Source organism: Bufo gargarizans, chromosome 10 (genome assembly GCF_014858855.1).
Source record: "Bufo gargarizans isolate SCDJY-AF-19 chromosome 10, ASM1485885v1, whole genome shotgun sequence".
Taxonomy (NCBI): Eukaryota; Metazoa; Chordata; class Amphibia; order Anura; family Bufonidae; genus Bufo; species Bufo gargarizans.
The window spans coordinates 17324101-17348568 of NC_058089.1; the positions used below are offsets into that span (position 1 = coordinate 17324101).

Sequence of the window (24468 nt, forward strand, 5' to 3'; positions counted from 1 at the left end):
ATGCGTGCCCTGCTTGGTCTTATGCATTCTGCTTTCTACAGAATAAGACATTAGCCCACATTCTGCAGATCTGATGAGGCTGCAGGTTTTGTGTCCGTCCTATAGAGCGATTTGTCTTTTTCTCCAGGACGTCTTCCATGAGAAATGTTCATGGATCAGAACACCAGATAAAAATGATGATTTCTAAACCTCACCGTTTATAGTTGTATCGCCCCCGTTTCTCCCTTTATCTGAACAGAGGAAACATTTTATTTTGCAGAGTCATGACTTTTTTCAAAGTTTTTTTTTTGGGTTACTTGTTCAGAGAGATGAGGTGAACCTACAGAGATCGTGCTGTGTACAGATGTGACAAAGGGCATAGCATGTCCTATGGCAGTGATGGCTAACCTTGGCACTCCAGCTGTGGTGAAACTACGACTCCCAGCATTTCTACAGAGTTCTGAGAGCAGCCAAGCAAGGGGGGCATCTTGGGAGTTGCAGTTTTACTACAGCTGGAGTGCCAAGGTTAGCCATCACTGTCCTATGGGATCAGCCCTATTGAAGCAACCATGCAGCCTAGTAGGGTTGATCCTGTTGATTAAAATTATACCTGTCTTGTGGAAAATGGTGGTGGAGTCCACAAGAAAAATTTTTTTTTTTTGCAAAATTTTCCAAGCTTCTGTTATCGATAACCTATCATCAGAATAGGTCATTAATATCTGATTGGTGAGGGTCTATCACGCCGCTCCTCCATTAAAGGGAACCTGTCACCGGGATTTTTTGTATAGAGCTGAGGACATGGGTTGCTATATCGCTGCTAGCACATCCGCAATACCCAGTCCCCATAGCTCTGTGTGCTTTTATTGTGTAAAAAAAACGATTTGATACATATGCAAATTAACCTGAGATGAGTCCTGTATGTGAGATGAGTCAGGGACAGGACTCATCTCAGCTTAATTTGCATATGTATCAAATCATTATTTATTTTTTTACACAATAAAAGCACACAGAGCTATGGGGACTGGGTATTGCGGATGTGCTAGCGGCCATCTAGCAACCCATGTCCTCCACTCTATACACAAAATCCCGGGGACAGGTTCCCTTTAACCCCTGTTTCTTGCAGCTTTCTGTGCTGGAACTAGTTCATGAATGGAGCAGGAAGCACAGCACCATTTAAAGTGTAGTGGCCGTGCCGGACCTTGCAAACGGAAAGCCAAAACGCGAGCGTGAAAGTAGACTTACGGCTACGTTCACATTTCCGGTAACCTGATCCAGAGGGCTGTTCCGGCAGAGAACAGCCTGCCGGAGTTCACCGGATTCAGCATTACCGTATACTACCCTACACTGCCGGACCCCATAGACTATAATGAGATCCGGACGCTTTCTGGCATGACTGTCAGGGATCGGCAGGACAAGAACCGTTGCATGTATCTAAGCATAGCCTAAGGCCTTATTCACACACTCAGTGTTTAGTCAGTGATTTTAATCAGTGATTGCGAGCCAAAACGACGAGCGGAGCCTACACAGAGATCAGGAATAATGGAAAGATTTGCACCTGTTCTGTGTTTCTGACGCGCACCTGATTTTGGTTCAGAATCACTAATCGAAATCACTGGCAAAACACTGTTGTGTGAATAAGGCTTTAGACCAGGGATCAGCAACCTCCGACACTCCAGCTGTACGACAACTCCCAGAATCCTCCTTTCACTTCTATGGGAGTTACAAGAACAGCTGAATTGGTGTGCATGCTGGGAGTTAGGCCCCATTGCACCCGCACTGAATCCGGACCCATTCATTTCTATGGGGCTGTGCACACGAGCGGTGATTTTCATGGTTCACTTGTGCGTTGCGTGAAAATCGCAGCATGCTCCTCTTTGTGCGTTTTTCACGTAACGCAGGCCCCATAGAAATGAATGGGGTTGCGTGAAAATAGCAAGCATCCGCAAGCAAGTGCAAGCAAACATGGTTATAAGGGAAAATAATAGCATTCTGAATACAGAATGCATAGTACAATAGCGCTGGAGGGGTTAAAAAAATAAAAAAATTGTTTAACTCGCCTTAATCCACTTGTTCGCGCATCCGGCATCTCTTCTGTCTTGTTCTGTGAGGAATAGGACCTTTGATGACGTCACTACGTTCATCACATGGTCCGTCACATGATCCATCACCATGGTGATGGATCATGTAATGAGCGTAGTGACGTCATCAAAGGTCCTTTTCCTCCCAGATGAAGACAGAAGAGATGCCGGCTGCGCGAACAAGTGGATTAAGGTGAGTTAAATTATTTTTAAATTATTTTTTTAACCCCTCCAGCCCTATTGTACTATGCATTCTGTATTCAGAATGCTATTTTTTTCCCTTATAACCATGTTATAAGAGAAAATAATACAATATACACAACCTTGAACCCAAACCTGAACTTCTGTGAAGAAGTTCGGGTCTGGGTACCACAGTCAGTTTTTTATCACGCGTGTGCAAAACACATTGCACGCGCGCGATAAAAACTGAACAACGAAACGCAATCGCAGTCAAAACTGACTGCAATTGCGTACCTACTTGCGCGGGTTTGCCGCAATGCACCGGGACGCATCCGGACATGCTCGTGTGAAAGAGGCCTTATAGTTTCACAGCAGCTGGAGTGCTAGAGGTTTCTGATCTCTGCTTTAGGGCTCATGCACACGACCGTATGCCCTCCGAGACATACACTCCGTGAGCGGGCCATATGTCCCGGAGCGGCATACATCGTGTGCACGGGAGTGCACAGCATCATAGGTTACTATGATGCTGTGCGCATCGGGCCACCAGCGGGGCTATTGTCCTGCACTCATTATATCATATGAGTGCAGGACAATAGCCCCGCGGGCGGCCCGATGTTCACAGCGTCATAGTAACCTATGATGCTGTGCGTTCCCGTGCGCACGATGTATGCCGCTCCGGGACATATGGCCCGCTCACGGAGCGTATGTCTCGGAAGGCATCCGGTCGTGTGCATGAGCCCAAAGGCTGTGTTCGCATGTTCAGTGAATGTTTTCTTCAGGCTGTTCTGGTACAGAAAATTGGCAGGCATTGCCGGATTCACTGGTTCACCGCCAGATCCCCATTGACTGTAGTGAGGTCTGGGGGTGATCCGGCCGTCTTTTGACATATTTATGCCGGATCAGGCTGCCAGATGATCTCTAATCCACCTCTTTTTCCAAAGTTCAGAGTCACAATTTTTTTTTTCTCTCTACCTCCATATGTAATGAGAGGTGCAGTGAAGGCCCTATCTCCTACAATGGCAGTCCTGACGCCGTGCATGAGGCCTAAATAGAGATCCTGTGTCATATCCTCATCTCTCGGACACCAACCGTTATACTAATCTGTGGAACAGTCCTGTCTGTATATATGCTATAGGCTGGCATGCATGGTACATGTGGCAGGTTGTTATTGAGAGTGTTGGATATCTCAGCCCTCCCATCTGTAGAAGCACAAGCGTCTGTCACACCATCTTGTAACTGAGGCTATTTTACACATGCGACCTTCTATGGAGGGGGATGGGGGTCTCATTTTTGCACTGCTTTAAGTTCAGGTTCCTCTTCTGTGTTGAGGTTTTTGCCATTGAGGTATGTGTCTCCACTCTGCAGAAGGGTGATGAGCCCCCTCTGAAGGAAGCATCCATGTATTTTTATTACAACGTGCAGCACACTGCTTTCCATCCTCCTGACTGACGCTTTTCAAGTCAGTTTATTCAACATAATTGCACCCTCTAATTTACTAAGACGTGGAGTCACATGGAGGAGCCTGCCAGGCTCACTTTATAGAAGTTCTCCAAGTGATGGGAAAACTTTGTTCAGAGAATTTTTGCATGCCCATATTTTGTGGCACAAATATGTCCCCAAACTCTGATTTTAGGATCGATGGTTGCAAACAGGGTAGGGGGTATGCAAGTGAGCTCTTAGCAAGCTTTGCTTCTCATTCCACCAGATGTAAGGTAGCCATCCTATAAGTCAATGGTTGACCATTTAAACAGACCTTGAGACATGACTTGGATAATAACTAAGCTAGCACCTCATCTGCAGACAGCTGTTTTGAGGTGCTTGCCCCTCATCAGAGCAGAGAAAACTGGCTTAAGTGGGTGACACACCTAGATCAGGATTCAGGAATGCTGTAGGTGCTTTCTACAAGGAGATAATTGGCTTGAGGAGTCTTATAGGCCAGCCAATGCCCCTCTGAAATTCTGGGAAAAGGGTATACAAATGAGCTCTTGGGAAGCGCTGCATCTAATGCTACCAGATAGCTATACTATAAGTCAGTGGTCGACCTTTTAAACAGGCCTTGAAGGGAGTCACCCCAAAACAGCTGTCTGCAGATGAGGTGCTGTCTTAGTTATTATCCCCATCATGTCTCGAAGCCTGTTTGAAAGGTCAAACGTTGACCTATAGGATAGCTAACTTGCATGTGGTGGCATTAGAAGCAGAGCTTGCTAAGAGTACATTTGCATATCGCATTCCCAGAATTCCAGAGGAGCCTGTATAGACCATAGGACTCCTCATGCAGACAGGGTAGTGTCGGTCAACATGGAGCAGGTCCATCTAGGTAGACAGTGGTGTACTGTATATAAAAGAATGGGGACACTAGAATGAAAACTGGGCCCCCCATTAAGGTGCTCGTATTGCCACCAAGGACAGAAAGTGCTAAAGAAGACACTGTCAGCCCTTCCTGACATATTTTATCAAAGTCTGCCACTTTATAGCCACTGCCCATAGGATGTATGATTAGATTGTATAGTTTTAGCCCTCTGTATGGGAAAGCGCAGTCTGGACATTTTGACCTCTGTCAGCTGAATGGAGCCCTCTGAATATGTTTGATGTATACGCCTAGTGTGCATGCCGAATGCACAGCTCAGACATAGTCTGCACACCATTTGCATAACCTTTGGGCCCCTTCTCCCCAAGGGCCCTATAGCAGTCACATAGTCTGTGTTATCTAGCCCTTGTGTGTGGGATCTATATCTATATGTCATGGCAGTGTCTCTTAGAAAGAAAGCTGCAGCAGTGATTTTCGAGATCCGAGGGAAATCTTTCTGGATTATTTTGGATTAGTAGTATATAAGGAATGGCGGATAATAATGGATTGGCCTGTATGCCTGGAATTACTTGGGTATTCTGTTTTATTGGATTGCAGAGATTTATCATAGGTGAGGTCTCTGCCGCAGCTCTGGTGACATCTCCTCGTTCCATGAAATAATCTGATGGAAGCGCTGCGGCACATCTGTGTATTTATAACAAGTGACGTTCGTACTGAACTGTCATTGGCAAGCAGCACGGAGAGTATATGCTATATAAAACAGGTGCCACTGGTAACTGGTCGCCAGACCCTAGCCCCTTTCCATAAACACAGGCATTCAGTATATTGCACTGTAGATTGGCAAGGATAACCCCAAATTAAAAAAGGAACCTCTGAGGCAATTTTCTATTGAGAAACAGCCTTCATAATGGAATAATCTACTAGTTTCCGTGTGGTAGAGAAATAGGATGAAGTGGGATTCAGCCACTGATGCTGGAATTAAGGGCTGTGGCGCCATATGCCCCTCTGACAGCTGACCGAGACTCTCGGCTTCACTCTGGCCATCCAGCCTCGCCTGTTTCAAAACTAGAATGGCTCTATCCCGTCTCCCAACGGATGATGGCAACCAGTGCATGACTTCAGCACCCCACCGCCATCTCCCCAGGCACTCGCCTCCAAGGACATAGGAATGTAAATGCGCTGCTCTTCTGCATCATACAATGCCAGGCTGCCTCTGGACAGCATAGATAATGAGCACCTCTCCTCATATGTCTGTTTTAGTAACTATTTGCATTCCTCATGTAATAACAATTCTGGAGCATCTGTTCTTATGACTTTTCTTTTTTTGTGCCATTCCTCTATTATTCCTTCTATAATTTTATGAATAAACCGCTAACACCCAAATGGACCTTTATTGCCGACATATATATAACCTCTAGTAGGAATAATAGAGGAATTTTACTAAATAGATTCATAAGAATAGATGCTCCAAAATTATTTAATGGAGAATGCAAGTAGTTACAAAAACAGACAGGTGAGGAGAGAGGTCCTGTTAAGACAGACCGTTTGCCAGGGATGCATAACCTGACAGACATAGCACATATTTAGCATCCAGTCTGTTTCAGAATACTTATGTCTTCAACTCAAGGCTGAACTGACTTGTCACTGAGCTGAAGGGCACGAGGGGCCTGTGCATCGAGCCCCTGAGGAGCCTATGCAGCGGATAGGAGTGGTAGGGGCTCTGATGAGATGATGTCTCACAGTGTGCTCCCCCAGGTTCCTCGGGGGATGGGTGCAGTGGAAAAGTGGTATAAAGAATCAGGCCAGAAATAAAAGTCTCTCTTTTACTTAGTGCAAAATAGGAGTTGTAGTACATCCAGCGGTAGTTTGTACAAAGTGCTATTTCTTTTCCCAGGTGATGAGGTATGGTAGCTGGCAAAGTAGGTGGTAATGGCATCTCTAGTATGATATCTTGATGATGTCTCTCTCCTGAACTTCTGACTAACAGATGAAAGCTGGCACTTATGGTTGTAGGTGTCCACTGTGTAATGTAGGCTTTGAGTTAGCTTGGCCTGTGCTCTAAGGCGATGGGTGGCTGAGCTGTAGTCCCTCAGCTGCAGCAGGGTCTGTATGGCTATGGTTGCTGGTCACTCTGCTGACTGGAATGCTGTAGCTTTGCAGAATATCTGTACTTTTGTCTTTGCAGTCTCTCTGAAGTAGTGGTCTCACTCCAGCTGACTCCTACCAAGAGGGGAGGAATGGGGTGGTTAGCCATAACTCACCTGCTGGTGTACAGTGGAAACACTGCACCAAACCCTCAGCGTAGGGAATAGGGAAAGAAGCAACCGGCTCCTTCCAAACTGAAGGAGCTAGTGTCTCCCTGAGGCCTAGTCAAAACAGACACACCAAGAAAAGGGATAAGGACTTAGGCTACTTTCACACTGACGTTTCTGGGTCTGCTTGTGAGATACGTTTCAGGGCTCTCACAAGCGGCCCAAAACTGATCAGTTTAGGCCCAATGCATTCTGAATGGATAAGGATCCCCTCAGAATGCATCAGTTTGCCTCCATTCAGCCTCCATTCGGCTCTGGCGGCGGACACCAAAACGCTGCTTGCAGCGTTCTGATGTCCGCCTGACGATGTGGAGCCAAACTGATCCGTCCTGACTTACAATGTAAGTCAATAGGGGCGGATCCGTTTTCACTGACACAATATAGTGCAATTGAAAACCGATCCGCCTCCCATTGACTTTCAGTGTAAGGCTACTTTCACACTTGCGTTTGGAGCGGATCCGTCTGGTATTTGTACAGACAGATCCGCTCCTATAATGCAAACGATGGTATCCGTTCAGACGGAACCGTCTGCATTATATTTTACTAAAAAAGTACAATTGTATTCAGACGGATCCGTCCAGACTTTACATTGAAAGTCAATGGGGGGGGGGGCGATCCGTTTGAAAAATGCACCCATTGAAGAACTATCAGCCGCAGGGAAACAAGTGAGAGGCGGAACATATAAAGAGCCACCTGACTGATAAAGAGCAGCATCTGCGAAGGGGTGGAAATCTGTCGGCAACAATGAAAACAAGAGAGATCTGTCAGATAGACTCCTAAATCTTCCGTCTATCTGAACTTCTAAGATCTCTCCCTGTGCCGGCGGTGACAGTAAGTCAACCAGTAGTTCTTATAGAGTCAGAGAAAAGTGTCCGTCCCTGCACCACATCTATCATCCAGCACGAGCCCCTGGGATAAATCTGATGCAGGTTTAAGCTTAGTAAATCTGGGCCACAGCTCATTTGCATAGTTATTTCCCAATGCCCATTGCCCGTGATACTCATGACACCAGCTGGATCTCCGCAAGGAAAACCAGCACCTCTCAAGAGTGTCACCTTTGAAACAACAAATCATTAAATAAAATGTTCTGGTTTTAATTTTGGCATCTACAGTAAATCCTAAGGAAAGACAAATGCTGTAAAAATGCATTTCTCCTCTATACAGAAGATATGACGCGAACACTGTTTCACACGTGTGTATAATATTACGTGCGCGCCCCTACATACCCTCGCCATCCATTAACCCACTGGTTTAGCTGGAACGAGCACATTTTGGCACCCTTTGCATTAGAGTTACAACCCCCTCGAGGAAAGCTTGCGTGTGACTTGTGTTTGTCTATTGGGAACCGTACACGGCGTTGCAGTATTCTTTGTTAATTTACCAATGTCAGATTGAATATATCTGAGAGTTCCCGCGGTACATTTCATTAAATTGTCCAATCTCACATATCTGTCAAAGCAGACAAGTAGATTTCTTTGCTCCCACGAGGGTGTTGTCACTTAACCTTCCTTCTTTCTTGGCCTGGTTGTGTCAGTAAAATCGGTCAAAAATCAGATGCTGAGTGCAGGTGGAGGGCATGACGGCGGAATATGGATTGTGCCGGGGCTCCTACAGTGCACTATACCGGGTCCTAGTGCCGTCTCATGTGATACTTCAGCCTTCATTGGTTGCACTCATTTTAATGCACGGTTATTTTTTGTTAATCTTTTGCCAGTGCCGTTTAGGGAAGCACCCAGCTACTCTCATCGGAGGAGGGGGCCGCAGAACACCCTGACAGCACCCAGAGTCCTCCTCCGTTCCAACAGCGACAACAACCTGAACGTGAATAATATCCCTGAGTGGTCAGCCGCCTCAGCCTCTTTACACCGCAGCCTCTCACCACAGCTATTGCAACAGATGCAGAATAATCCAAATGGAACTGTGAAAACTATTGGGAGCTATTCCCAAGTACCCCGGAGCCGCTCACCTTCCCTGAACCGCTTAGGAGAGGATGCAAAAAGACAGCAGCACAGACACGTCAGGTAGGTTCTCCATGTGGTGTCCGATTGGGGTCTACCTGAGGAAATAATTGCACCCTTCATCTAGGTGTACACGTCCACGAATCCCATTGTAAGGTTGGTTGTTATAATGCATACACAGGACTTATGATGTGTAAGATGTTATATGTAATTTGTGAATCATCCCATAGCAAGTAGAAGACCCTGGTGGTAAGTGATCTAAATGGGGTTGTCTGGACCTTTGATACCCATTGATGTGTCAGTCTTGGCCCGTCAGAGGGTCCTCAGTATTGTCTCCATGGTACCACAGCAGCCGACTAGTCAGTTACTGGAAGCACTGTGGTCCTGGTTAACAAACTGCTCCCCTGCGACAGGGTCGTTGTTCGGTTGCTGCAGCTGCTTGGGGCCTTCTGAAGTCTCTGAGGCCTGCCACAGTACAATATCTATTAAACCCTGCCTGCGGAAGGGCTTGATAGGAATGCAGTGATTCCCCTATAGACTGCAATAGTAAATGAGACGATAGCATGTTTAAAAAATAAATAAAACACACCTGATGATAAGACACATCTAGGTTTTAGAGGAGCATAATAAGAAAATATATATATTTTTCATCAGACGTCAGAGCAGACACACTGATCAGACCCCTATATCAGATCCTCAGATGAGATCCCCTTATCAGATCAGACCCCCATCAGAGATAAAATAAATTCACTTACCTCTCCTGCTCCGCCACTACTGACGGTCTCTCCTGCAGTCACGCTCCCTGGTCTCCTCTGGGGCCCGCACTACACTGTCACCTGACTGTGTACAGCGTCGGGTAATAGTGTGCGCACTACGTCCTGACGCTGCATGCAGTCATTGCAGTGAAGACCAGGGAGTGGTGAGTACAGCAAGCACTGGCAGCACTACACTCACCTATCCTCGCACCTACCTGTTATATAGATGAATGTATGCATGCAGTCATTGCAGTGAAGACCAGGGAGTAGTGAGTACAGCAAGCACTGGCAGCACTACTCGCACCTACCTGTTATATAGATAAATGTATGCATGCAGTCATTGCAGTGAAGACCAGGGGTGGTGAGTACAGCAGGCACTGGCAGCACTACACTCACCTCTCCTCGCACCTATCTGTTATATAGATGAATGTATGCATGCTATAGATAACTGTGTACATAATGTAGATGACTGTATACTTGCTATAGATTACTGTATACCTGCTATAGATGACTGTATACCTGCTATAGATGACTGTATAGCTGCTATAGACAAATGTTTATCTGCTATAGATAACTTTACACATGGTAGATAACTGTATAGATGCTGTAGATGACTGAAGTGTATACATGGCATTGGTTACTGTATTAATGCTGTAGATGATTGTATACATGGTATAGATTAATATACATGCAGAGTACAGTATGCCAGCAAACTGTATTGGGAATATGTATGAAGATTGGCATTTTACACTTTGGTATTAATCTATCCCTATTGGCATCAGATGTACCACAGTTATTAAGGAGACACAATTCCGGTGCATCTGTGCCGGTCCCGGTTCCATAATGGAAATCTATGCTAGCAATAGGGCCGGTATAGCTTTCCAGTATAATCTATGCTAGTTTTCTGATGTAGATTCTACTAAATATGCCGGGCCAGCTATGGCTGCCCCCCACACCACCCCTATCCTCCCACATTTTGGAACAGTGAAGAGCAGAGCTCTAGACCCCCAAAAAGACAAAAACATTTGTGCAAGCATGGCATGTCCCAAAGTTTGTGACTTCTTGACACCAGTAAAGGGGTTGATAAATGCCCCCCTATGTGCCTATGTACCCGAAACAAAGTTGAGAACTGACATTTGGATGCAAGAACTGCTATTAGACACCCAGATTTGGTTAAAACATGTATTAACCAGGAAATAGCATTGTTGGGCTGTCTCCTTTGAAAAAAAGCTTTAATTACATCCAAAGAGGAAACATTTTAATAGCTTGTCCGTGTATATTTCATGAGACAAAAGGAAAGACTCCCTTGTCATTATGAAATGTAAAACCCCTTTAATGCCAGAACAACTCCATGATTATCCCATTATATGTTTTAAAGGGCTGCTTTCTTCGAGAAACAGCGCCACACCCGTCCACAGGTTGTATCTGGTATTGCAGCTGGTGCCTGTTCACTTCAGTGGGAGCAGCTCTGTCCGCTACACAGTGGATGGAGCTGTGTAGTTTTGGCACTGATTTCCAGAGCTACAAGGTACTGTACCAGCTGATTGTCGGGGGTGCGGGGTGTCGGACTCACTCCGAACTTATATCAATGGCGTATCCACAGGCCGCACAACTCCTCGGTCCCAAACTAGGAGGTATTACACTATTGGAATTACACTATTAGTGATGGTTCTTCCTACATTTGTTGACCCTAAGGGCGCCGCCATCTAAGACAGAATTATTGCTGCAGATTTTTCAGCGTTTCCATTACAAGATCCACAACATATCCGCAGCAAAGTTTGTATATGTTGCTTGCAATTTTTGCTGCGAGTTTCACTGTATGCATTGCAAAGGGTGAAATGCAGTGGAAATTGATTTGCTGTTCTTCTACAATCCCTAGGTCTATTTCCACGGCTGATTTTTCTTCTGCAATGTGTGAATGACATTTTGTAAGTTGGATCTTACTGTAATATGCTGTGGAATTCCCCCCCACCCCTGAAATTCCACATCGGAAAATCTGCAGTGTATCCTCCATGTTAGGCCTCAGTCTGACTGCTGCGTTACGAATCTGCGTTTGGTTTATTGTAGAAGCATGTTCCCTTTTATCTGGCTTCTGATGTTCTTGCAGAGGTTCGGTCTGGTTAGAAGTCGATGAGGGTGACCACCTGGTGGACCCAGTTCTGTCCTACTTCCATAGTTGGGAAGACAGGAAAAAGACAGATATTCCTGACTTGCTCAAAACAAACCCAATAATGGCCATAAGATCGTGTATCCATAAGGAGGTCAATTTTTTAAAATTCTGTACAGTGTGTTTCTACCCCAAAATGGGGCCTTCATCAGATGCAACTTGTTACCATGTCTTGCAGAAGTACAGAACTAAACCAAGGCATCAGTGATACAGACCCATAGCGACGCCATGTGCTGCAGCGCAGGATCCTAGCACTGACCCCAAATTCACAGCATGCCCCTTCTTCATAGCCTGCATTTTTTAGCGTCTTCTGAATATCCAATCTGTTCTCCATGCCATGGCCCCTTTATTATTGCTATAGTGCGCCTCTGCCTTTAGTAATCTTACCCTGTGTTCTTGCAAGGCAGATTTACATCCGTGACTCTATTTTTGGCTGCGTTACTTTTCCGTGGTAAGGCAGGGCTGTGATATTTATATGTTAATGTATGCCGTCTTTAGCCCTTTAGTAAGAGCTGAAACATTTATACTTCAGTAAAACAGACAGCTAGAAATGAAATGCCAAACGCAATCTTTCTGGGGACGTGCTCTTCTGAGGATGGCATTCCTGCGCCACCCATCTTTAATGCATGCAGGGGCTCGATGCCTGCCGGGTCCTGTTTACATATTCCCTCAGCAATGGGAGGAAGGTGGCGGCGCATATACTCATCCAGATTGAGACATGGGTATCAGACAAATGAGGCTTTATTACTGAGGAGTAAGTTCAAGGTGAAGCAATGAATTGATACCAACAGGGAAGTTCACTGACAGATAACATGTTCACAGCGCAGCTGTTACTGGACTACATCTCCCATGGTGCCGAGCTGGCGGGGAAGATTTTACTACGGAGGGGATGTTGCACACAGCTGCTCTGCAAGGAAGGCAGCTGGACCAGTTCTTACAAAGCTCTATACTCTAGGTGAAGGGGGGTGGTGGTAAACAGCTGTGTCTTTGCTCTGCGTTTAGCGCGTGCGCTGGGAAAACTCGTGACGTACATGCTAAACGTGTCCATAAGGCTCCGTTGGTTAGATATGGAGGCCTTTTGGCCTTGGCCGATATACGTAAGCATAACGCATCGTAGACTACACTAATCCATCCCGCAAAATTGGCCTACGAGTGATTGATGCCACCCCTAGATTTTGAGCATCCTTCTGCAACCGTGTGAACACTAAGGGTGCGGCTATACAGGACGGAATTTCTACTGCGGATTTTGCAGCGTCGCACAATCCATAACGAATCTACAGCAGAATCAGCAAGAGGACTTGTCTGAGATTTTGCTGTGGATTTCACCCTACGCATGTCACGGGTAATGGGGAGGGGATAACGCCAGATAAGACACAGAAGGAATAGACCGGAGTCTAGGCCTCAAAGGGAGAGGGATGCTGACCTCCTATGAATCCCTAGACCTCTCACTGACTCCTGCCAGTATGAGAAGACCCTGAAGGTGGAAATACTCATACACCGGAACTTTAGCCCTGGAGACCCTGGAAGTTCCTAGAAGTGGTGGCAGGGAATGAGACTACTAGTTCCTCTCCAGATGAAGGAACCAGGGTCTCCCTGAGGCCTAGACAACAACACACACAAGCGAACAACAAAATGCAAAACAAAATGTACTTAGCTTAAAGAAGAATTGAGGAGCAGGAGATCCAACAACACTGCAAGATGAAAACAGAGAGACTGTCAGATACCCCCATGTGCCTCCAGTCTCTCAGATCTTCTCACTCCTGTCATATGAGGGACCGTGACAATGCATTGCAGAAGGCAAAATCCACAGCATAATTTTTCACGCCACTGAAAGCCGCTGAGCTATTCAATAAAATGTATCTGTTATAGCGCCTTCTGCTGTTTGTACTTTTCCTTATTTCTTGTCCACCTCACTGAAATGGTCGCACAAGCTTAATTTAAATCTTAAGCTGCCACCAGTCATATGAGCTGCTAACCTGAAGTGAATCTAGCAGAGCAACACATGGTGAGATCTCTGGATGCATGTGAGGTGCAGGGCTGTTTCTAGCTTTGTTAGAAAGAGATTGGCATCAAGGACAGATTTGGAACTTAAAGGGAACCTGTCTTCATGAAAATGCTAAATAATCTGCAGGCAGCCTGTTACAGAGCAGAATGAGCTGAGCAGAGTGATATATAGCTGTGTGGGAGAAGAATCAGTAAAGCTGGTATTTTATTCATTTATATCCCTGCTCATTCTGGGCTTTGAAATCAAGGAGGTGGTCCTATCAGTGATTGACAGCTATCTTTGTATACGCTGTCATAGAGGGAAGGCTGTCAATCTCTGATAGGACAGCCTCCTGGACTTTAATGTCCAGAATGAGAAGGAATATAAATGTACAAATTGCAAGTTTTACAGAATCTTTTCCCATAACTTATATATATATCAATCTGCTCAGTTCCTCCTGCTCTGTAACATGGTGCCTGCACCTCATACAAAACCTTCAACGTGACAGGTTCCCTTTAAAGTGGCCCTGGAGAAAAACCTAAAAGTGGCCCAATTGACAGAACAAAACACTGCCCCAGCAGAGCCAAATTCAACAGTACAGCACAAAACACTGCCGCTTTTGCTTGAGTATTCAACGGTATCACCGGCCTGGAGATGGCCATACAGCTGAAATCAGGATAGCCAGGCCAGGTGCATAAGTACCTGATGCTTCTAGCATTAATGATGAGAGCATCAGATTGTTATTTACCTGGCCACCAGCCATAAGGAGGGCTCCAGAGGCCCCCATGAACATCAACCCACCTGTAGCGTCTATGACCATTCCTGATTGGCATCTACTATATAATGATAATTTCAATTTTTTAGATCAGTCATAGCATAACCCTTTCAAGCAGTCCATGAAAGCCACTCATTTAAATGGCCGCCTTGGAATAGAAAAATTGGTTGCTAAAGTGAACATGTCCTTTAACAGTATGATATACATGTACTTTAGGTATTCTGTCACCAATGTACGTGAGAGTGTGTGTGGCAATCTCTTGTACAAGCAATGAAAGATAGTGTACTAGTAAGGGTCTTTTCACATGTCCGCATGAATGGGTCCGGATCTGTTGCGTAATGAATCCGGACCCATTCATTTTCAATGGGGCCAGAAAAGATGCGGACAGCACACAGTGTGCTGTCCACCTCCTTATTTCCGGTCCGCAGACCGAACTTCCGGTCCAAAAAATTGAACATGTCCTATTCTTGTCCGCAGCTGCAGACAAGAATAGGCATTTCTATTGGGGTGGCGGCCCAGTGTTTTGCAATGGATATACCTCTAGGTAATTTATTGAATGATGATAGCGGTCAAAAGAAAATGACCTCTTCAGTTCTGTGATGCATGGGTTATTTCTAAAATCCATGTACCATAAGGACCTTGTGATTCAGATGGTCACAGGACTTGCTAAATTAACGTGTGTTTCAAAGAGCCGCAGGATGTAGCTGCAAGGTAATATCTACATCCAGTGTGGTGTGATCATAAAGATTACTAATATAATACAAAAATAATAATTAACCATAATGATGGTGTTTAAGGGGTGTGGTTACTTTGACATTCTTAGTTTTGAATGTCATGTGACCTTGTGACGTCACAATGTCCTTATGGCGCATGAAGCTTAGACCCTACCGTGATGCATGTCTGACAAACAGGAAAGGACTGAAGGACGCAGGATATGAGCTCACAGAAGAGGATGAATTACAACATAGATAACTTACAAAAACCAAATATAACAATGGCCACTATATGGCAGCAAAGTACACAAAGTATAGTTGATAGCAGATCTAACCCTATGATTAATATGAATTATCAATGAGAGCGATTAGTTGGAACAGCACATTGGGCTTCTTTGTGGTCGGATTGGAGGAAGGCAGACATTCAGGCATTTCTGACCATTCTGCAGTGGTTTAGTCTCCAGAAGCCAGTACTCCCGGTCACTGAATATCAGTAGAGCTCCAGTATATATAGGGAGGGTTATGAGTGTCTCTGTATCAGATATGATGATGTTTTGACAGCAATTAATCCTTCACCATGACATTTATCATTGTCAGTGTTCCCTGGGTTTATGCTATTTTGGTCTAGTAAAAAAAAAAAAAACTCTGTATGAACATCGTTAAAGATATTCTGGAGTAGTGTACTTCTATACTGCTTTTGATATTGAGGTATATTTAACCCCTTTCCGACCACCCAATGTAAATTTATGTCAGCAGTCGGGCATTTAAAAATGGTGTAGGCTCACGATCGGAGTGGATGCCATAGCCACCAGGTGCCTGCTGTTTTAAAATAAAAATACATACTTAATTTTAAAAATTAACATCATGGGCAGATCGCCCCACAGAAAATTAATTCCATATGCATAAAAATAAAACATTTATGGGGGTCAGAATATGAGGAGGACAATAAGAAAAAAAATTGTTTTCATCAGACCCACAATCAGACCTCAGCTCAGACACCAATGTTAATAAGAATCCAGTGAGACTACAGATCAGACCCACAATCACACCTCAGCTCAGACCCCAGTCACACCTCAGATAAGAACCCCAATATAAATAACACCCCCCATTTAGACATCAGTTAAACCCCCCATGCCTCAGATCAGACCCCCGTGCCTCAGATCAAACCACAATCAAAAATCCACTTACCTCTCCTGCTCCAGATGCCGAGGCTCCCAGGATCCAGCTCTCTATCTTCTTTCTGCTGTCGGCTGTGCTGTGACCCGTCATGCACAGTGTTAGGTCACCGAGCGTCCTCATGTTGTGCGCAGTCACAGCACAGTCAATGGCAGAGGACCAGGAATCGGTGAGTACAGATGCTGGGAGCGCTGCATTCACCGCTTCCCGATCCTCTGGTACTAATGAGCGCTTCCATAATCGAAGCGCTCATTGGTATTCACCCCATAAGATGCAGGGACATTTTTACCCTACTTTGGGTATGGTAATTTTTTACAGTATTAAGTTTTTATTTGTTTTTCAATATTAAAACGTAAGAATTTCACCCCATTTGGATTTTTTTTCCCACATGCCAAATTGCATGCAACTGTAAATGGTGCCATTAGAAAGTACAACTTCTTCTGCAAAAAACAAGCCCTCATACGCCTATGTGAATGAAAAAATAAAAAAGGTGTGCCTTTCGGAGGGCTACGAGTAAAGAAATGAAAATGCAAAAAATGGAAAATCATCCGGTCTTAAAAGGATTAAAAGAGTATTCCCATCTCATCAAGTGATCCCATAGGCCAGTCTTGATTTCATGTGCGTTGGAGTAAATTACACCAAGTTTATTGAGAGGCAAATGCCTCATAGTAAATTAGTTGCATCTCTGACACTCTGTGTGCCAGAAATATAAATCAGTTTCTGGCGTAAGTTATAGTAAATCTGGCGGACCACTTAGCTTTGCCCTTTTTCTTGCCACTTCGGAAATGTGTCGAGAAAACTCCATATGGCCTGTATGAATCGGCATACTATAAGAGAACCAGTATTGAAGTAGCATTGTTTTAATGTGAATTCAAAATATTTGAGATTAAATAAGTGAATTTATATATTTACTAAATGTGATGAAAAATATAACACAGACAAATCACATACAGAGTAGTAAAAGTAAATAATCACTGGCCTGCAACACAATGAAGTGCCGTAGCACATGCCGACACCCCATGGTGATACAAGAGAGAGATAATGACCCACAACATCCAACCTGGATGATGTGCTTGGCAGAATTCATTATTTGTCTTTGTGCTGAAAAGTTTATACCTTTCAGCCCCTCCTCCTAAGGATGCCCAGTGTGGAGTTCGCATGATTAACCACCCTGGGATAGGGACTTCACAGCACAATGAGGGTCTTTTATGTCATGTATGTTATCGAACTATCCTTAACTCATATATATAGGACTATAGAAGGTGAATAGGGATGAGCGAAGTGATCCGAGTGGAACACTTTTGTAGTTGCATGTAATTAAAAATTATATATAGACACTGAGTTATTCAATGACATCTATCAGTTCCACCTGTTGTTTGTTCTTTTCCTTATTTCTCTGTCAACCGCAGTAGCCTTGCTGAGGTGGACGCACATGCTCGGTTCCACCCTTCAACTGCCACCAGCCATATCTACTGTTAGAAGCTGTGACAGTTAAAGGAAGAATCTGCAGCAGAAAGGACACAACTAGGGATAAGCGAATCGACTTCCGATGAAACATCCGAAGTAGATTCGCATAATACTAAGTTTGAATACTGTACGGAGCAAGTGCTCCGTACAGTATTAGAATGTATTGGCTCCTATGAGCCGAAGTTATTACTTCGCAAAGTCTCGCGAGATTTTGCATAATACCTTGAGAAATTGATTTATACTGTAAAAAGAACATTTCCCAAACTCTGGTTCGGTTCTAAGTGGTACCTTGGAACCGAACCAGAGTTCGGGAAATGTTTTTTTTGACAGTATAAATCAATTTCTTAAGTTTCGCTCCGTACAGTATTCAAACAAAGTATTATACAAATCGATTTTGGATGTTTCATCCGAAGTCGATTTGCTCATCCCTAGACACAACCCCTGAACTGTGATGGGGAGAGAGCTGCAGCACAATAGACACACTCCCTGAACTGTCATAGGCGGATAGCTGCAGCAGAAAGGACATTCCCCCTGAGCTGTGATAGGGAGAGAGCTTCAGCAGAAAGGACACGTCCCTTGAGAAATAACACCCCTGTGCTGCCAGCTTGAAATTAATCTAGCAGAGCAATGAGTGGATCCATGTGAGGTGCAGGGCTGGTTATAGCTTTGCTAGAAAGAGGTTGTCAAGTGCTACATGAAGTCAGTTTTTTTTACATTGGCACATCCCTGTGATCTCCCATGTGAAGCATGATTGCTGACCTTTATAAAGTCAGCTCGGGTTCACTTTGCATCATCATTCGGGCACAAACTCTTCAGGGTGATATATAGGACACGTACAGTTAGTGGTGACGCCCCAGGCACTAATGATAGATCATTGCAGGCAGATACTACATCGGCCATTTTCCCCTTTGCGGCGCCTTTAAATTACCAGGCACACATTACACTCTTTAGACATTTTGACTCTTTCTAATAAAGTCGGCTTTTTGTTATTGCAAATTTCAGGCGAAAAGAAGAATAAATATGGAGGTCACAGCCGGCTCTGTTCTTTAGGGAGAGGTCCCCCAGAGATTTCTGGGAAATCAGCGGCTCCAAATATGCAGATTAGCTCATTGTAGCACACGAAATACACTTTCTCCTAATCCTCGGGGGGTTGAGATTTCTTAGCATTTCCCGGGGCAATCTGCTAAGGAATCGCTTACAGAAATGCTTCATCTTGAGGATTTGTCCTTTTCACAAGTAGAAAATGCTGATTGTATGGGAATGGTGAGAGATCTCGGATATAGCACCTGTCCTGCATGAAGGTTGCCATTTATCATTCGGTTTGCAGCCTCACCAGTTACTCCCTAGTAACTGGTGAGGTGCAGCGTGCCTCATGTCTCAGTAATAATTTCACCAGGTTATATTGCATTGTTGCGCGCCATTCTTGTTATGCAATGAATCCCTGCACTGGAAGGTAGTAAGAAAGCCACTTAGGGCCTATTAATGTATTTCATGTAGGTTTCAATGTGATTTCCCCGCAGAAATACAAGCATTCTGGCTTCCATTTTTTTTCAGCGGGAATCCGAGCTGCAGTTCATAGGGCACCGCTTTTTCCACCTGCCAATTAGAAATCTACCTGGTGGAAAAAACATTGACTTGCCCATTCTAGTCGTGGCAGGTGTCTTAGCACGAACTAGCCCCATTATTTGAAGCTAAAGCCACTTGTGGATAGGTGACATGTCAACTGCAAATCTGCAGCACAAATCTTAAGAGTCATCCTTTAGATGGAGTCATCACTAGGAGATTAAAGGGGTATTCCGGTTAGAAAAAGTTATCCTCTATCCACAGGAAAGGGGCATAACTATTAGATCGCTGGGACCCCCACTGATCACCGGGCCGGGCAACCCATACCCTGTGCAGCCCACCCTAAAATAATTGGAGTGGCTGGTCAGAATGCGCACCGCCGCTTCCTTCATTTCTGTTGGAGCCCCAGAGAAAGCCGAGCGCTGTACTCTGCTATTTCCAGCAGTTCCAAAGTGACTAGCGGCATGCTTTCCAACCAACCGTTCCATTTATTTCAGTGGGGAGGATGGTGGCTCCATGGGGTACGGGATCCTCGTTCTCGTGATCGGTGGGGAGCCCAGCAGTAGGACACCCAACCATCTAATAGTTATCCTGTATCCTGTGGATAGGGGATAACTTTTTCTAATTGGACTACCCCTTTAAATCAAGCACGATTTATTGTAGGGCTAGCTCAGCTGAATGTAATGATACCTTTCACTTTGCGATCCGTTAGTTCATTCGTATGCAGATGAGCAGGTAAGTGCACTGAGGGCGGGCCCAAACAACTTAAAGCACTCTTGTTTACTTCCACCTTCCTCTGCAAGCCCCTCCCTCTTCTTCTTGAGTGATAGGACCAGGTACCTGCTTGGTCATCTTGCCTGGCCCTGTCAATAAAGAAGGAGAAGGAAGGGCTAGCAGAGGGAGCAGGAGGAGCAAGGATCCACAAAATGGCTTGGGCACGCCCTTGGTGCACTTAACTGCTCATTTGCATATGGATTACAAGTTATTATTTTTTGTTGTTGTCACTTTCAAAGCTTTCTTTAGGGGCTGTCCACTCTTTTATTAGAAGGGTCTCCCAAAAATTAGATGATCGTATGGTGCTGCTGGGATCCCCAAAGATCAGCTGTAATTTGGTGGGGGAACCAGGCAGCAAGTGTTACAGGGGTATTCCCGTCTCATAAAGTAATGGCATATCCCAGCATATCGCTTTGTGATTCGTGAGGGTCCAGTCTGTGGGATCCCCAACGATTCTGAGAATGAAAGGTTATAGCGCCGCAGCCCTTCACCGTGTATTTTCTGGACAGCAGCACTCCAGGGCCGCAGCAGTGATTCTTATGAGGTCGCACCCCAAGTAATCGAAAAGTGATGACTTTATAAGTGATCATACTATGAGATGAGAATACTCTTTTAGTGTGGTGCGCTATTTTGTCCAGTAAAATGACCAACGCCATGACGAAAACCCAAGAGGCCCAGTTATAGTCAGTGGGCTCCATTGGCTGCCATCAGTGTCTATTATAGCGCAGGTGTGAATGCAGCCTAAATCCCGACACTCCCTGTAACTGGTTTCGTCAACACATGGAGACTGACCATACAGGTATGACTACTTCTCCTGTGTGAATGAGGGCCAGCTAGCCCCCCACATAGAGTTTATTTTTTTTACACATGGTTATGTAAATGGTCACCAGGGAAATTCTCCTAATCGCCCATCCTTCTGCTACCTTGAGACTTCAGGGTCCACTTTTAAAGAGGTTTTCTGAGATTTTTTTTTCCCCGGGGATAGGTCATCAGTATTTTTTCTACACCATGTGACAACATGTTCATTGATCACGTGGCTTAGGTGCAGCTCAGCCTCATTCAATTAAATGAGGTTGAGCTGCGATATCAAGCACGGCGACTATGCAATGTACGGCGCTGTGCTTGGTGAGCATGGAGAAGGCAGCAGCACTCACAGTAGCGCCAGTGCCTTCTCAACACAACTGACCGGCGGAGTTCCCAAGCGTCGGACCCCCACCGATCAGATGCTGATGACCTGTCCTCAAGATAGGTCATCGGTAAAAAAATAAAATAAAAAAATAAGAAAACCTTTTTTCATAGCTCCCTCATTGTTACCATCTTATTCTTCTTTTTTATTGTAATCATTAGGTTGTTTTTTTCTCCTCGGTGCGCACATGCTTCACTGAATATTTATTGGAAAATAAATTGAAATGAAACCCGTCCCCTGTATTAGAGGTATTCGCCTTAAAATTGAAAGGAACAAGCCTTTTCACATATTATGCATCCAGCGGTATTAAATGATTGGCAGGATTAGTTCAAGTAAATATATGCAGATTACATTTTGAGTAAAGTGTGGAGCGATCTTTTATGGGCTATAACCGTATTCATTAGAACATGGCAGAGGAGCGTAATCTGCCATGACGTTTTGCATAGCGCTTGTGGCTTCTTCCCTGGCTATCTGCAGTGTTACGCCATACAGTTTTACATAAGGACTTAGCAGTACTTCCATGTTAAAGGGGTTATCCCATGAATCATTTTCCTAAAATTCTTGAGCTGTTGGTTTAACATAATTTGCAGTGGTTTTTGCATACAAATATTGTCACGCTTCGGTGTGGGAGGGAAACACCACACCGAGAATAAGGGGGAACAGGGAATCAGGCCTGAGCGCTAGGGGATGAAGATGGACACTCCTAGTAAAACCCTAACCAAAATCCTGACTGACTACCAGTATGAACAGACCCCAGAGGTAGGTGAGTTCATACGCAGTAATACCTAGAGTCCTTTCTAGTCCTATAGGACCCTGGTACTAATGGCAGGGACGAGACTACCTGCTCCTCCAAAAGGAAGGACGAACAGGAGTTTCCTTCAGGCATAATATACAAACAATAGGGAAATGCAACACACAGAACCCAAACAAAATACAAAAAGGGAAAGGAAAGACTTAACTTCAAAGGAGCTATGGAAGCACCAGGAACTCCGCCGAGATCCACACACCAGCAATCTGAAACTGAAGCTATAAACCGCACAGCATTGTGGGAGAAGCAACAATAAATAAGGAAGGTTAAATGACCACATTTGTAACACCTGAAGCAAGGGGTGCGGCCATTACCAGAAACAACACAGACGCCTATTGATCCACAAGGAAAACCTGTCGTGTTGCCAGTCTCACCGATCTCCTGCCACCTGTCATGGAAACGTCCGTGACAAATATATTTTACATCATTTTTGCTTTCTCATGCCCCCCTTCCCTTTGGTGCTCCTGGGACAAGCTTTGGATAAAATCCGACTCCTTCCCCCTCTGGAAGCTGACAATGTAGTCTATTCTTAGTTTGCCTCTAAATGGTGTCTTCTATGCTGTATTTCCATGCTACTGCTTCTTCCCTACTTTAGTATTGCACTTTATGGGACTGGCAGCCGTATAAACCTTTACAAGTTTCAGGCTGCCACAACAACCGATTTTCACCATGCAGTTTTGCGAATGGGGGTCAGAAGGAGCCTCCTCCCTGTGTCTAACCACTGAGATGCTGTGGTCGCTATTGACTGTGGCATCTGAGGAGTTAAAGATTTTCTGTCAGAATGATCAACCCTATTAAACCAGGCCTACTGTGATAGGGTTTATCATGCTAATTAAAGGGGTTGTCCAGGCTTTTGATGACCTATCCTCAGGATAGGTCATCAATTTCAGATGGCGAGGGTTCGACACCCCCGCCAATCAGCTGTATGGGAAGACAGCGCTCACAGTGCACACGTGCCGTCTCCCTTCTCTCTTCCTGTCCGCTGCTTTGGTCTATGGCAAAGACATATTTGTATATTAGATGCAGAGATATATGCTTTTATATTCTTATTTGAATTAGCACTTTGGAGCACCAGTGGGCAGGGCTGAATCTTTGGAGCACTGTTTTTGTAATGCCCCTGTGCTCTTTCTAAGTATAGAAAATCACTCTACAATATGATACTGCTGTGTCAGTGTCTCAGGTTCAAATCCCAGGAGAGATGTCTACATTTATTTTTGCTTCAGTTAGTTATTTTTCTCCCTCATTTAACCCATAATAAAAGGCTATAGCCTTACTATTTTGAGAATAGTGGTTTTCTGTACTTAGAAAGCTAATATATATTACGTGTCTTGATAATCATATATTACGCCTGTAAATAAACCAGTAATATGTATTTTAGCTTTCTAAGCATAGAAAACGCACAAGGGCGTTACAAAAGCAGTGCATCAAGGATTCAGCCCTGCCCCCTGGTGCTCCAACATCTCATTTGCATATGGATAAAAATGCAGATACCTCTGCAGCTCTTTAACATACAGACAAAAGAAAGGTATTGTTTTAATGTGCATGATCAACCCTACCAGGCAGTATTCCTGGATTAATAGGCATGATCATGCTGACAGAACCTGTTCTACTGTCAAAAAAATCTGCAACATAATCCTCAGTAATTTACATGTAGATTTTGCAGCGAATTCCACCACACATGTTCTTCCCGATACATGTAGATGTGCCATTAAGGAAAGGATGAACTGATGAAAAGGTCCATTCTCTGTAGCCTCTAGATCCTGATTTTCGGTAGAGCTCCATTAGAATCAATCATTTCTAGCTCTATCACAAGATTTCAGAACATGTCATGTTGTAGACTTTGTGGTTATGTTTCTTTTTTTTTTTTTTCTTTTTCAGTCCTGGTCCCAACAAGGAGGTGGCCACTGCTGTGGATTTCCAAGGTCCAAAACGCAAGCTGTACAGTGCATTACCCGGGAGGCATTTCATTGTGGTAAAACCTTATCAACCTCAAGGAGAAGGCGAGATTCCTCTGCACAAGGGCGACAGGATAAGGGGTAAGATATATAAAGGGTTAACTCCTGGAAGACATTTTTCTTAACATTTGCATCTCAAGTAATTTTATCCATCAAACCATAGTGGAGCCAGCTTCCACCATAGTGCAGCGAAACCATGAGCAAACATGTCCTATTGTGCTGGTGTTGCCGTAATAGAAATCTGTGCTGTATGCACTGACTTCCTGATGAGCTTGCCCTTGTACACAGAAGCCAATCTGAACAGTCAGAGATGCAGTGTACAGCATGGGG

General features: G+C 44.6%; 1 protein-coding gene across 5 annotated transcripts in view; it reads left to right on the forward strand.

Moving 5' to 3' along the window:
- The window catches only part of SHANK2 (SH3 and multiple ankyrin repeat domains 2), a 531815-nt gene that overhangs the window by 222727 nt on the left and 284620 nt on the right, over positions 1–24468 (forward strand). For all 5 annotated transcript variants that reach the window (XM_044270326.1, XM_044270322.1, XM_044270325.1 and 2 more), the window contains exons 11-12: positions 8572–8878; positions 24062–24219. In XM_044270326.1, coding sequence (XP_044126261.1) covers positions 8572–8878; positions 24062–24219 — 465 coding nt within the window. The remainder of the gene's footprint in view (positions 1–8571; positions 8879–24061; positions 24220–24468) is intronic.